We start from the raw sequence: 13,962 nt of genomic DNA, 5'->3' as shown, positions 1-13,962 counted from the left end.
ATAACAAAAAATAAAGAATCACCCATCGATACAAATTTTATGATATATTTTGCCACATATGTCAAAAATGACTTATGTAATAATACACAAATATTATAACATGTTGCTATCAAAAACATTAAAAATCAACATTTTTTTTTAAAGAAATAAAAATAATTCTTATCTCCATCCCCTTGATATAAATCATGAATTGACCAAATATCTATCTTTTACCTCGAACTTCTCTAGTATTTATTGCTACTATTTTGTATTTGTGTGTCAAATTTAAGTTCTTTTACATAAACTAATTAATTTCAAGTAGTTTCATTACGTACTTATAGATATTTTTTCTTTCATTTCGTATTTAAATTTATATTAAAATTTTGATTAAATTTAAATTTCATATTATAAAATATACATATTTTTATAACTTAAATTCAAAATTTTTAGTAAAAAATAAAATAATCTCATCATTACACGCGTAACCCGTTGATATTTATACCAAAAAAAAAAGTTATAACAAAATTGAGCCGCCAATTTTTTTTTTATAGGTCATATATTTGTAAACAAATTTTTTTTGCACTGTGTCACGCAAATTTGGCTTTCAGTTTTCTTGAAAAAAGGTTTATATTTATCTAAGTCCTTTATTAAAAATGATGATTCATCATACTTCTAAACAAACTCATAATAAAGGACAAAAATGAAACAAAACTTTTTAATAAATGAATATTTTATTTTACTTGTTATTTTTAGCAAATCAAGAAAAAAATAATTTTTTTTAATAATATTCTTAATATTGAACAATTACATAAAACAATAGTTATAAACTTTAGAGTCTCAAAAAATCAATAATAAGATAAGTTTAATAAACAACACCTTTAATGAAAGCAGTCTTAGATTATCGCTACAACGTTGAAGCTAGAATTTTTATTAAGAGGTATGTTTAAAATATAAAAAATAAGCACACAAATTAGCTGAACAAGATTTGAATTTAATATAATAAAAAAATAATTTTGATTATATATAAATAATGTAATTTTTTGAGTTTGACTGAACCCTTCTATTCTTGATCACGAGATTAACATGACTCAAGTAATATAAAATTGATCACGAGATTAACATGACTCAAGTAATATAAAATTGATCACGAGATTAACATGACTCAAGTAATATAAAACAAAGCGAAATATATTTGCCTAATAATGCCAACATACCAATATTAGGAGGTGCCAAACATGCCCCCATACTCACATGAAAAACAATCAACTTTCTATCCATCAGTTATTTCACTTTTTGACCTTTACATAACTACAATTCTCCTTTAAATTCTCCCACATACACCCCCTACAAAACAACATAGAAGAAAAAAAAATTGAAAAAAAATAAATATGAAGTTCTTAAAATATTTTGTATTTTTTCTTCTTGTGTTTTTTTATGTGGCAAATGGAGATCCTCTAGTTCCAGCATTAAACATATTTGGTGACTCTGTAGTTGATGTTGGAAATAATAATAATTTAACTACTCTTATCAAGGCTAATTTTCTTCCTTATGGAAGAGATTTTGTTACTCATAGACCTACTGGAAGATTCTGCAATGGAAAACTTGCTACTGACTTCACTGGTATCAGAGTCGGATTCAAAATTTAAATTTTTTTATTTATTTACATTCAAAATTTTATGAGCTTGTAATTGTAGTCTATATTGTTCAGACACTTTAAAAATGTCAACAGGTGCGTGTCAGATTCTTCAGAAATAATGTTTTTCTTAAGAATCTGATATCGGTGCAACACTGAAAGCGAAGAGTTTGAATCAAAATTTAGTATATATTTATATTTTGCGTCGAAAATATTGTATTCTCATAGTTTATGTGTGAATTTTATGGACAGCTGAATATCTTGGGTTCACTACATATCCACCAGCTTACCTTAGTCCAGAGGCAAGAGGGAGAAATATACTGACTGGTGTTAACTTTGCTTCTGCTGCTTCTGGTTATTATGAAAGGACTCCTCAAATTTATGTTAGTAATTTCTTTATTCTCCCTTTTAATTTTGTGTTAATTTAATAACTTTAGGTTTTAGCTATTATAGTATAAAAATTATAAATTATTTTTTTGTTATATATTAAAATAATTGAATTCAAGTCACTGTAATAGCTAGTGAAGTGACAACTGATTTTTGAAGTCTGCCAGGATAGACTGTTTATATCAGTCTTTTTAATTGTGGTTCTTCTCTGAACTCGGCATGGAAACAAAATGTTTTTTGCACCGAGCTATTTTTTTCATCGTTCAAAGTATATACATGATCAAAATGTCAAAATTTTGGCACCGGATAATTTTTTTTCAATAAAATAGGAAAAAAATGTTAAATATGTCATTGAACTTTAAGAAAATGATCATAGATCTATATCATCCGTTAAATGTTCGGTTTCATCTATGTCATTTCTACTTAATAAAAGTTTCATCCATGTCATTTTTTATTAACTAAAAACAGTTCTGGTTTTGCAAAACCATTTCTTTTTACATGTGGTCAATTATGATTTAGATACGTCATTAATTAAATCATTTATTTAAAGAATAAAGACGCAAACATGTCATCAAACTTTGAGAAAAGGCCCGTCTATGTCAGGTGTTAAAAGTTTGGCTCATCTATGTCATTTCATTTTACAAACAACGGCATGAATTCGAATTAGCTCTTTCCTCCAACAGAAATAACATAAATGAGTCAAACTTTTAACGAGTGAAATTCTAAACGGTGTATGTTGTTTAATTTGCAGCGTGCACTTACATTGGCACAACAACTACAATATTACAGAGAATGGCAAGCAAAAGTAGTGAATTTAGTTGGAAGAACACAAGCTAATAACATAATCTCTGGAGGAATCCATCTATTAAGTGCAGGCAGCAGTGATTTTATTCAGAATTACTATGTTAATCCAATGCTCAACAGGATCTACTCACCTGATCGATTTTCCGATATCCTTATGCAGTCTTATACTACATTCATTCAGGTATTTTTTTCCCTCTCCTCTTCTCGTATCCACTAATTTATTCGTGATCTCTGAGGGTACGTAGTTAGATATTGTTATCGACTATGATTAGCTAACAGTTCAAGTAGAACTGATATTGTGAAAGATCAGTCAAAATATGGTTTTTCTAACTCTATGAAACATCATTGAGACTTCTGGTCTTATGTTTTCGACACATGTTGGTGTACTTGGCATGACATTCGTAGACAACAGTTATCTACAGGAAATGCTCTTAAGCATACTCAGATCATACTGAAACTAAGACATGTTCTATTTCAATTTCGATTGAAATGCAATTGATATTTTAACATGACCATCAATGTATGAAAAACAGAACCTTTATGGTATGGGAGCAAGGAAGATTGGAGTAACAACTCTGCCACCAACAGGTTGTTTACCAGCAGCAATTACTTTGTTTGGTAGAGGAAGCAATCAATGTGTTGCAAGATTGAACCAAGACGCTGTTTTCTTCAACGCTAAGCTGAACCGAACATCAGAAAATTTGAAGAGCAGACTACCAGGCCTCAAACTTGTCGTCTTCGACATCTATCATCCTCTCTTAGATATGATCATTAAACCTACAGATAGTGGTAATTTCCTCAAAACACATTTTTCTTTGTTCACATACATCAAACATGGTATCAGAGCAGACAAATGTTCTGGGATCAAATCAGGCCTGCTTTTAGATGAGATAGTCACACACTTCAACAGAATACATTACATTTTCCGTTGACAATCTGCATTTTGTTAATTCCCTGCAGGATTCTTCGAATCAAGGAGGGCTTGTTGTGGAACTGGTACACTAGAAACGTCGTTCCTTTGCAATGTAAGGTCTATAGGGACGTGCTCTAATGCGACAGATTACGTCTTCTGGGACGGATTCCATCCTTCTGAAGCAGCTAATGAGAAATTAGCTCAAAGTTTACTGGAGCAAGGGTTTGATCTCATCTCTTAATTATGTGTTGTATGGTTGCTGTTGGAGTTGAAAAAAAGTCTTTAAGCTTATATAGTACTAGTAAGTTTTTTGTGGTAATGTAGTTACTAAAACTATTTAATTTGAAGGTTACTTCATCTATTGTATGTTACATAATAATCAACAGTAAGATTATTATGAATATATAAATGTTAAAGTTTCCACATTACACTCTTGTCTCACTGTCTCTTCATATAAATAAATCGAAGATAAGAACATCCATCCAGAGGTGGATCTAGGATTTAAACTTTATTATTTGTCCATGAATTTCTCAATAGTTTGACCCAGAATTTAAACTTTGCACGTCATTATATTTAAAGGATATATCTCCGAGTATAACAATATTTTTGTAGAATCCAAACAACATAGCAAAACAATAATACAGTATACTTCTTGTGAAGTAGGAGTCATCCATCCTTAGTATCATGGACTTGAATGTTTAGCCTTCTAAACCAAATGGAATGAAGAATCATATGAAAAACGTCGTATCTTTTCGGAGGAAAATTTACCTCGAAATGCCTTCTAACTTGAAGGCCTCTTTTCTGCATTCTGATGTACTGAGTTTGAGATATTGACATCAAGATTTTCTTCAGATTAGGTATATCTCTCGAATTCATTTGAACAGAAAAACTTTTCCAGTTCAAAACATCGCTAAAAGGCGCTACATAATGATCTTTCAACAGTACAGGTACACACCCCATGTAAAGTGCCTCAACCATTCTCGGGCTAGCTACTTCATAACCACTCGGGCAAATACAGAACTTGCTCTTTCTAATCATGCCATAGTATGACATGTTCTTCGGAAGGTACTCGTGAATCTGCACATCTAAATCATCGTTCTTTCCCCAATGCTCCATTAGCACTTGTCTAATGTAGCCATGGATACCTCCCGCGTAGAAAACTAAAACAGAACGATGAGATGGAGATGGACCTCCAATTAAACCGTCCATCTTACCTTGAGGGAGATAGATTTCTGGTAAGGACACATCCTTGGTAGGATCAAATCTTTCAGAGGTATTTGCATTGCATAGTACTCGTATCGAGTTCTTATACAAGTAAGGAACCGCAAATGAAATCGTAGGAGCCTGCAATATAGCAATTACATAAGAAGAAGTGTCTCTCCCATAGACATCAAAACAATTCTTAACACAAGCAAATCCAGGATTTGAAGTTATCATTTGTACCTAAATTCTTAACAGATTTCAAAAGTATAATGTGCTATAGTATCAACGATAAGAACTTAAGATTGAACATATCAAGTTTAAATTCTGAATCCGTCTCTATTCTGATTACTTACCCAATCATGGCAAGCAAGCATGAAGTGATCAGATCCAAGGCTTCTGTTCCAATAAGGATATTTTCTTGATATACTATCAATATAATCTGCTGCTGTGTTCTGCATAGGACCCCATGAACGAGAATCGACAACATAAACATAGCTGACAATCGACAAGACACTGAATGGGAGGAAGTAAACATGAGCTTTCTCAGGATCATTCGTCCGAAACTTACTGATTTCTATCTGATGAATCAGAATTCCTTCAATTCCAAGGATTCCTTCACTAGCACTATAGTGAAATACTGGGGGCTCACCTTCCTCGTATACGAAAATCTTGAAATGTTTCTCCATTTCCATGTAGCTTCTGCAATGCCTCAAGTAAAGAATCTTTAATTCCATTGTCAAAAGCTCAATATAATCATTTTGTTTCAGTTCATTCTACTCTCTCGAGATTCAAACAACGTGAACTTCTAGTTTTTCATCATATTGACATGAGGAAAATCGCAACCTATAGTACTATTCATATAGTTTTCTAAAAATTAAATTTTAAAAAATTGATGGTTTAATCGAATTCAGTTTCAAAGATCACACTACCAGAAACATAGGTTTTTCCCATCACAAGAAAATTTGTGTTATGTAGAACATGATTTTCACATTCATTTCCTACCAAACCAGCTCACTGGGAAAATGAATGTTGAGAAACAGATTCTCACTGAAATAGTGGAAAACCTCCTAATTTTTCTGTATGAAAATTCTCCATTTTTTCTTTTTCCACTGATTCAATCTAAATAACGATGGAAATAGCTAATGAACATTTTTCAGATGAAATTTCAATGGGTAAATAGTGACCTATTTTTGGTAGCGTCATTCAAATTCACTATCACATAAACTGGAACAGAGAAAATGTATACTCAAAAGTTCAAGAATCTTAACTCCATAATTAAAAAACAGAAATAATCAAGATTTTCGCTCCATTCAATTCTAATGACAAAAAGTTCAAATCTTCAAAAAATTAAATAAATATACCTTTTTAGATATTGATGATTTAATCAAATTTAGTTTCAAAGATCACACTACTAGAAATGAAATGAAGGTTATTTCCATCACAAATTAGTGAAAAAATTGTGCTATATAACATGATTTCTCTCTATATTATCTCACTGAAAAACTAAACAGTCGAAAACACATTCTCATTGAAATAGCGAAAACTTCTTAATTTTTTTTCTTTTTCTACTGATTCAATCTAAATATCACGTTGATAACCACCGAACAATTTTCAATGGAAAATTTAAGTAAAAAATAATATCTTTTTAGTACCGTCAGTCAAATTTACTGTCATACAAATTGAGACGGAGAGTGTGTATATACTCAAAAGTTCAAATCTTTAAAAAGTTTAACTAAACATACCTGTGAAAAGCAGTGGGATTCCAATAAATTGGACCAGTAGGAACATATTCAGGATCATCCAATGTTTGATTTTTACTTTGAGCTTCTTTTATAGCAACTCTAACTCTAACAAGACCAGCTTCAACTTTCTCTAAATTGCTTATAAACTTTTTTTCTAATTGAACAATTGGAGGATTAATATTCTCATGATCATTCTTGGCATAAACATAACTTGTTGAACTATTTAAGCCAAAATAAAATGAAACTAAAATCAACGAAATTGCAATTAAACACAAAACTTTGCTACTACTAATACTAGAACAACAAGAAGAAGAATCATCATCATTAGTAGTAGTAGTAGTAGAATCCATTTTTTCTTGTTTTTGTCACAGTTTTGGCCAAATTTTGTGTGGAGAGTTACAATTGTTTTTTGTTTTACATGAAAAAAAGAAAAGAGGATAGACTTATTTTAGAAAATTCATGGTGTTTGACCAAGTTTGTTTCGAAAAAATAACTGTTTCTGAGTCGCAATCTGATCATAATAGAATTGTTTTTTAAGAAGCTAAGAAAAAAAGTAAAAAAAAACAATTATTGACCGAGCACAAAATATTGAAATATTATTTAAATTATGAATATGTCAAACATAAATAATAGATTGTTATTCTTTAAAATATTGACCTAGCGTAAAATACTTTTTTTTTAAAAATAAGTAAAATTTTAAAAATATGAGGTAATTAATATTTATCTTCTTGTTTTTTGCAAAATGTACTTTGAATATACCAAATATAGAAATGTGAAAGTGACATGAAATAAACTATCATGTGAAATGTCAAAATATGTTAAAAAACAAAAAAGATATTACGTGAAATGTTCATATTCTTTCATCCTCAAATAAAATTGGCACTCAATACCAAATTCATACTAGCAATGCATGTTGAGATCTTAAGACTTTAATAATCACACTACCTATCTCATTTAAAGAGCAAAAAGTTAGCTCAACAATGCTATATTCTTCATGAGTTCAATATAATAAACATTAGAAAATCAGTGATTTAATTTGTTACAACAACAATATAGTGCGATGATCTGGTGAGGATGAAATATACACAATTTTTATCTTTATTTTTTAAAAATAAAAAAAATATTTTCGAAAGACTTTCAACCGTGTTGTTAACCAATCTATATTATCTTATCAGTTGGTTAACTAGTTAGAATATTTAAATTTTAATATTTAATAAAAATCAAATCGTTAAGCATAATTATTAGTCCGATAGGCTAACCTACTATTTGACTTTTGTGGGTAAAATGAAAGCGAAGGAAGCGGTCATATTATGGGGATTCAAATAGACCATGACGTACGTTTCATGCCATGCGTCTTTATTTCCATTTTATTTACATTCTCCGCGAAAAAAATATATAATATTAAAAGTTGTTCAATCTTAATTAATTTTTTTTTTAGATGTTTGTCTTTTTATTGAATGTATATATAATTAGTTATCATCTTTTATACTTCTTTATCTTTATCGAAGGAATAAAGAATTATCGTGATTTATCATGTTTTGAAAATATGTTAAATTATAAGATATTTAACTTCTAAAATATAACTCATGACATTCTAAAATGAAACAAAAGAAATATTATATTATTTCTCAATTATTTAGATTGTATATTTCTATATTAGTATTTAATAACAATTTCATTGAATTTTAGAAATCCTCTTTGTTGCCTTTATCTACAGAATTTGGGCATCCTGCACATGTAGACCATTTATTAAATTAAAGTCTAAATACACCCCAACTCTTCGTCAGGCTTCACTTGTAAGACCATGTTGGGTATGCCACCGTTGTTGATCGCATCTGAGTTGAACGGTGACTCATTCGGTTATAATAAAGATATATACACCTTACTCTTTCCCAGGCTTCATTTGTAAAACTATATCGAGTATATTATCGTTATTGATTGTGTCTGAGTTGAACGGTGGCTCACTTGATTGAGATAAAATTGACTATATTGGGTATGTCATTGTTATAATTGTGTTAGAGTTGAACACTAGCTCAATAATCATAATAGAGTGATTGTTGAAAGCAAAAAAATGTAAATAAAGTGTGGACTGAAATTTATAAAGCTCAATAATCATATTACAACAACAAACCGTAGTCCCACAAGTGAAGTTTGAGAAGGATAGTCATGTACACAATTTTAATTAACCCTACATTGTGAAGGTAGAAAAATTGTTTCCGATAAACCATTGGCCCAAGTAACATCATATTAAAAAGGGATAATATAATATACACAAACTTGTCAAGATTTTCAGCTAATATATGGTGCCATAATGCCTCAACTATACATATTGGGCTTAATGAGTTAAGACACAACAAAAGAATATGCCAGTACTATACTTGTGCAATATATACTAGATTTCTTGGTGAAAATGAACTGGTTAAAGCTCCTATGGAAATATCAAACTTTGACAATTTTATAGTCCTAGACAATAGACATTTTCCCCATTCTCACCTCCATAGCCTCTTTCTTTTCCTTGTCTCTCTTAATTTGCTCAGAGTTTACTGTATCAGTGGCTTTAGACCGTGCATCAGGCACACGAGGTTCCAAATTGTTAGGTCCTGCGTTCATCCATGGATGAAGAAGACACTGTGCTGCAGTTGGCCGTTTCTCTGGATCAAAATCAAGTATTGGGATCAGGAAATCAGCCATGTCCTTTGCATCTCGCTCGCTGAACTCATATTTCTCAACGAGCACCTTATCTAATGGCCAAAAGCGTAACCGTCTGATGTGCCTTAAGTCACCATGTCTATTGAAGAACTCACGTGAATAGCGGCCACCCAAGGCAATCTGGAAAGGACATAACATGTTCATAAAATGGCGGCTGCATACAAGTGTAAGAACTTTGAAGTGGTTAAAGGTGCTTTCTCTTACTTTTCGAGGCATTGTTCCTAGAAGCTCCATCATTAGTGCTAGGTGATCCTGCCAAACTCAAGAAAGTTTTCAGTTAATATATGTTGGCTATGCTCAGAGTTATATTAAGTATTAGATTACAATAACATTTTCTGGCAAACGACAAAACAAAAAAAGAATCATAAGTTTATATCCAGAAGGCAGAAAAAACTAGAAATTAATCATAAAAAGGATCGAGTTATGAGTCGATCCAAAAAAAAGATCATCTATGCAGTTGGTCAAGTTATATTTTGATCCCATGTCTTGTAATTTGAGCACGGTGTCCACTAAGAGATAACATAATCTATTTTTCAAACAAGTTAAGAGATAACTTGGTCTATTTGTCGAACTGACCTTTCTTCTTTGACAACTTTTAAGTATTAAAATAAAAAAAATATGCAATACGCAACATGTGCACTCAACCCTTTGCACTGAAAGACGCTCACCCCAAAACTGAAACATCTATTATCCTCCAGAATCCATAATAGGAAAAAGCTGCCTACACTCCCCATTAACAATACTTACTTTATCAAGTCTTCTTTGAAAATCTTTTGTTCATTACCACCCTCTTGAGTTCTTATACAACATTGTTATAACCGATATCAGCTAGAATCCATACAACTTCGCTCTTCTATGACTGAAGAAGACACATAGCCTCAAGTTTTATTGAATTATCTCAACATTGATGAAAAGTTGAATCCAATAATATCAAGCTTCTCTTTACTCACTATATTTCAAATAGAAGTCCAATTAAAGACAATGTAAGAGAGGGATGAAACAAAAGTGATGATTATCCACATTTTGAAAAAAAAAATAGATCAGAAAAGTCAAAAGAGGAGAGACACTCTAAGCAGTGCGGAAAAAAGTAACAGCATAACTTCGATTATAGCTCATGAAATCATGTACTCTTTGTCAACGGGATTTATATATAACCATTCAAATGAATAGCGAAGACACAATTTCTCTATATTTTGCTCTTCTTTGTCACTTTGTTACCCAAAAAATCGAATATACAAAAGATTATACGGCTGTAATTTGAGCTTGATGTGGATATCTGCAAAGAAAAACGGCCCGGTCTATATACTAAATTCCAGAAAAACTGTAACGGGTGCAAATAAGATCACGGTATAACTGCTAGAATTTTGGATATTTAAATCTCTTTCTACAAGGCTCCAATTGATATTGTAAAGCACAGACAAATAGAAGACTCTATACTAACTCTTGAACCCAGCAAATATAATTCCCTCCCCACTTCTACAAAAGCAGCTATTGGAACAAAGATTTATCTTGTTCTAATTATAAAAGCAGTGCCATCAGATTTTCTTAGAGCATATTAATAATCCCGTTCAACTTTCAAAACTTGAACTGCTGAGTTGACCTGACTTAGAGCGTAAATGTTTGATATATTTGACAATAGAAGAGCAAAAGTCAACAGGACATCATCACACAAAGAAGCAAGAAAAATGCAAATTAGACCACTTTTTTCATACAAATAACTACTGGCTTGTGCAAATACCTAATGCATTACGGAATGCTACTCAAATAAGTAAAGCTCTTATAAGTACTATATACCTTATCCAAATCAAAAGACACATAAAATTGAATATGTATCAGTCCATAGCAAATTATACAATTATGTACAAGCAGTGCCTATAAACTAAGTGAACAGTCTTTAATCCATTTTTAGCCATAAAATAGTTAATCTTCCATGTCCTTAAATATAATAAACATGCTTCTGGAAAAAACCAGATGAACTAAAAGCAACAAGTATCTCTAAACTAGACTACTACTACATCCTTGGCAAAAAAAAAATTTTTTTTTAGAAACTTCAGACAGGACTATATAATTAAATAGTTAATAAAGAACAAACCAGGCATCAGGTCAAATACGTAGTCCTCCCTTGAAACATAGAAACAAGACATTGGGACAAAATCAAAAAATGAAAATACATGCTAGTAACTATGGGGGAAGTAGTGCATTCATAATCCCATACCTCATCTCTATCGAAGTTGTCACCACTGTGAGGATCAAACAATACGTCACCAGTTGCAAGCTCAAAACAAATGCAAGCAAAGGACCAAAGATCTGCTGAGGTTGAATATTTAGAGCCAAGGATAACTTCAGGGCACCTATACTGCCTCGTCTGTATATTATCTGTGAACTGTTTGTATGTCCAACAAGCATTCCCAAAATCAACCAATTTGCACTTTAGGTCCACTGACTCCAAAGTCTTCCTCCTTCTAGAACCACTGCCTCTCTTAGGACCCAAACTTTCTTTCCCACTGGCTGTTGCAGCATCAGAGTTGGACAACCTATCAACATTAGCATAACCAGCAAGATGATCATTTGACAAATCTGTGTTTGATTGAGACGACTCAACAGCTGTGTTCCCTGCAATTTGAGCTGTTTCTTTGGGCTTTCTTCTGACCTTCTTTTGGTCATTAGTTAAATTCGCATAGAATGTTACACGTCCCTTCACAGTACCAGATTTCAGTGAAGCCTTATCCACATTACTAGGAAGAATAAGAGGAGCTCCTGATTTTCTGGGATCCTTATACGGATCAATCGTGGAACAGAGTAGCATGTTCTCAGGTTTCAGATCAGTGTGTATGATAGAAAGCTGTCTGTGCAAATAATCCAAACCCACTAGAACATGGAAACAAAGTTCTTTTACCATGTGAATAGGCAGTCCTCGATAATCAGTATACTTAATAAGTGACAAGAGATTATCACCCAAGTACTCAAAAACCATACACACATGTTGTCCATTTGGACCTGAGTGCTTAAAATGATCCAGTAACTTCACTACACTTTTCCTCCCTTCAGGGTCACCTTCTGCAATCTGCTTTAGAATTGTAATCTCATCCAATGCTGCCTCTGTATAGTGCTGTGCACTCTTTTGTACTTTCAATGCTACAAATTGCTTCATTATGACAACAACATACACACAAAAATGTTACTACTCGCTATGATAAAAACAATAACAGAACAAACAAAAAGTCACTAGCAAGTCAAAAATGCAAACCTTAGTCCTTCTAACAAGAACTTTGCTAGTTAGTTCTCATGCTTATGCACAATTAGGTGAGTAAACAAATCTAACTCAATAGAGAACTCAACCAGACAGATATTACAATAATAGATTAAAGAGATAGATATCGAATCTCAATCAAAAACAATACATATTCCGTTTTGGGTCTTCATAGTTCCCTCTACAATTCCACAATCCCTAATATTTAACAGATGAAAACAAATCGACAGCACCTAAAAGCTGAGTAAAAAAGAAAAGGGTATGGCGGAAAACATACGGACATGAGAGTATCCCAAGCAAGCCAAACAGTAGAGAAATGACCCCAACCCAGCTTGCTCTGAACAACATACCGGCCCCCTTTAAACGTATCACCTATACGAACGGCATGATAACCTCCCCGCCGGTAATCATCAATTCCCTCGTCTTCCGAAGTACAATCATCACTACTCTCCTCAATCATCTCTTCTTCCTCCTTCAACCGCTGATCCTCAACAAACCCCTCCATTAATTCTCAATCAATCACGCAATTGATTATCTGGGTCGATAAATAAAGTGGATTTACTAAGTGGGTTGTCGTAATTTGTGAAGAAAGTTCTCTCTTTTTTTAAACTAATCTCCTCTTTTTCTGTGCCTACTTTGTTTTGAAGCTTTGTTGAAATTGTAGGGTCATTGGAACTTTCGCAATAAAGGGGAAAAAGTTGGAAAACAACGCGTATTTAGGAGTTTTGTTAGATATTTACAGTGCTTGAAGTTTCTGAAACAGAGGGCTGAGATGAAGACGATGAAGACGAGTACTAGCTTTTCTCAACGACAAATTTTGTGGAATGGCAAGTAGGTCTCCTTAGGAGTCGAGTACGAATTGATTTTATTAGACCAAATTTTAACGTAGATATCAAAGATTAATTTTTTTTAATATTTTAAATTCGCTTCTAAATATAATATAAGAGAAGTATTATAAAATAAATTTGGTTAAAGTCGTTGCATAACCTGTCTTTTGTTTTTGTTAAAAGTTCTTCAATCACAAAAGTTTTAATGAATGGAGAAGGTATCGAGTGATGTGAAAATTCTTCAATCACAAAAATGCATTCCTCTGACAAGTCCAAATGAAAATTTACATAACGTAATTGCCTGTTGTTCATGGATTTTGACTTGATTTACCATAGTAACCTATGAGTAGAATTATAATTTTTTTTATTAAATAGATATACCTTTTTTCCGGGACAAATAAATACTTTTTTTTTCTGCTAGTTCATCTCAGAGCTTCTTGATTATTATATTCCTACTCTGGACCTCAACTTTCCTCTTAGTCAATGCTTCGAGGATCCGTTCAAGAAAGCTCTTA

The 13,962-nt window shown here is 32.1% G+C and overlaps 3 protein-coding genes across 3 annotated transcripts; 1 reads left to right on the top strand and 2 right to left on the bottom strand.

The window, feature by feature from the left end:
- The first annotated feature begins 1,230 nt into the window (after positions 1-1,230).
- LOC101267665 (GDSL esterase/lipase At5g03820) lies at positions 1,231-4,144 on the top strand. The gene is made up of 5 exons (XM_004249593.5): positions 1,231-1,599; positions 1,865-1,995; positions 2,751-2,984; positions 3,337-3,592; positions 3,764-4,144. Exons 1-5 carry the CDS (start codon positions 1,368-1,370, stop codon positions 3,955-3,957), a joined length of 1,047 nt encoding a protein of 348 aa, XP_004249641.1. The 5' UTR covers positions 1,231-1,367; the 3' UTR covers positions 3,958-4,144.
- A 121-nt stretch (positions 4,145-4,265) lies between these two features.
- Positions 4,266-7,137, bottom strand: LOC101260192 (probable glycosyltransferase At5g03795). Its single transcript, XM_019216121.3, has 3 exons — positions 6,662-7,137; positions 5,273-5,618; positions 4,266-5,060 (listed from the first exon to the last, which is right to left on the bottom strand). The coding sequence occupies exons 1-3, from the start codon at positions 7,009-7,011 to the stop codon at positions 4,383-4,385; spliced, it is 1,374 nt and encodes a 457-aa protein (XP_019071666.1). The 5' UTR covers positions 7,012-7,137; the 3' UTR covers positions 4,266-4,382.
- Positions 7,138-8,735: 1,598 nt separating this feature from the next.
- LOC101253143 (uncharacterized) lies at positions 8,736-13,667 on the bottom strand. The gene is made up of 4 exons (XM_004249543.5): positions 12,898-13,667; positions 11,586-12,515; positions 9,575-9,622; positions 8,736-9,490 (listed from the first exon to the last, which is right to left on the bottom strand). Exons 1-4 carry the CDS (start codon positions 13,123-13,125, stop codon positions 9,125-9,127), a joined length of 1,572 nt encoding a protein of 523 aa, XP_004249591.1. The 5' UTR covers positions 13,126-13,667; the 3' UTR covers positions 8,736-9,124.
- Positions 13,668-13,962: the final 295 nt, after the last annotated feature.

Source organism: Solanum lycopersicum, chromosome 10 (genome assembly GCF_036512215.1).
Source record: "Solanum lycopersicum chromosome 10, SLM_r2.1".
NCBI classification, from domain to species: Eukaryota; Viridiplantae; Streptophyta; class Magnoliopsida; order Solanales; family Solanaceae; genus Solanum; species Solanum lycopersicum.
Note: the sequence above shows the minus strand (reverse complement) of the source record. Positions and strands in the feature narration are given on the sequence as shown.

Coding starts and splice junctions, on each gene's coding strand:
- LOC101260192 (XM_019216121.3), bottom strand. CDS start 7,011: ATGGATTCTACTACTACTACTACTAATGATGATGATTCTTCTTCTTGT. Junction 5,619..6,661: donor AATCCCACTGCTTTTCACAG/GTATGTTTAGTT, acceptor GAGGCATTGCAG/AAGCTACATGGAAATGGAGA. Junction 5,061..5,272: donor TGCTTGCTTGCCATGATTGG/GTAAGTAATCAG, acceptor GCTATATTGCAG/GCTCCTACGATTTCATTTGC.
- LOC101267665 (XM_004249593.5), top strand. CDS start 1,368: ATGAAGTTCTTAAAATATTTTGTATTTTTTCTTCTTGTGTTTTTTTAT. Junction 1,996..2,750: donor AAAGGACTCCTCAAATTTAT/GTTAGTAATTTC, acceptor TTTAATTTGCAG/CGTGCACTTACATTGGCACA. Junction 2,985..3,336: donor CTTATACTACATTCATTCAG/GTATTTTTTTCC, acceptor TATGAAAAACAG/AACCTTTATGGTATGGGAGC.
- LOC101253143 (XM_004249543.5), bottom strand. CDS start 13,125: ATGGAGGGGTTTGTTGAGGATCAGCGGTTGAAGGAGGAAGAAGAGATG. Junction 9,623..11,585: donor ACAACTTCGATAGAGATGAG/GTATGGGATTAT, acceptor TGAGTTTGGCAG/GATCACCTAGCACTAATGAT. Junction 9,491..9,574: donor TAGGAACAATGCCTCGAAAA/GTAAGAGAAAGC, acceptor TGTCCTTTCCAG/ATTGCCTTGGGTGGCCGCTA.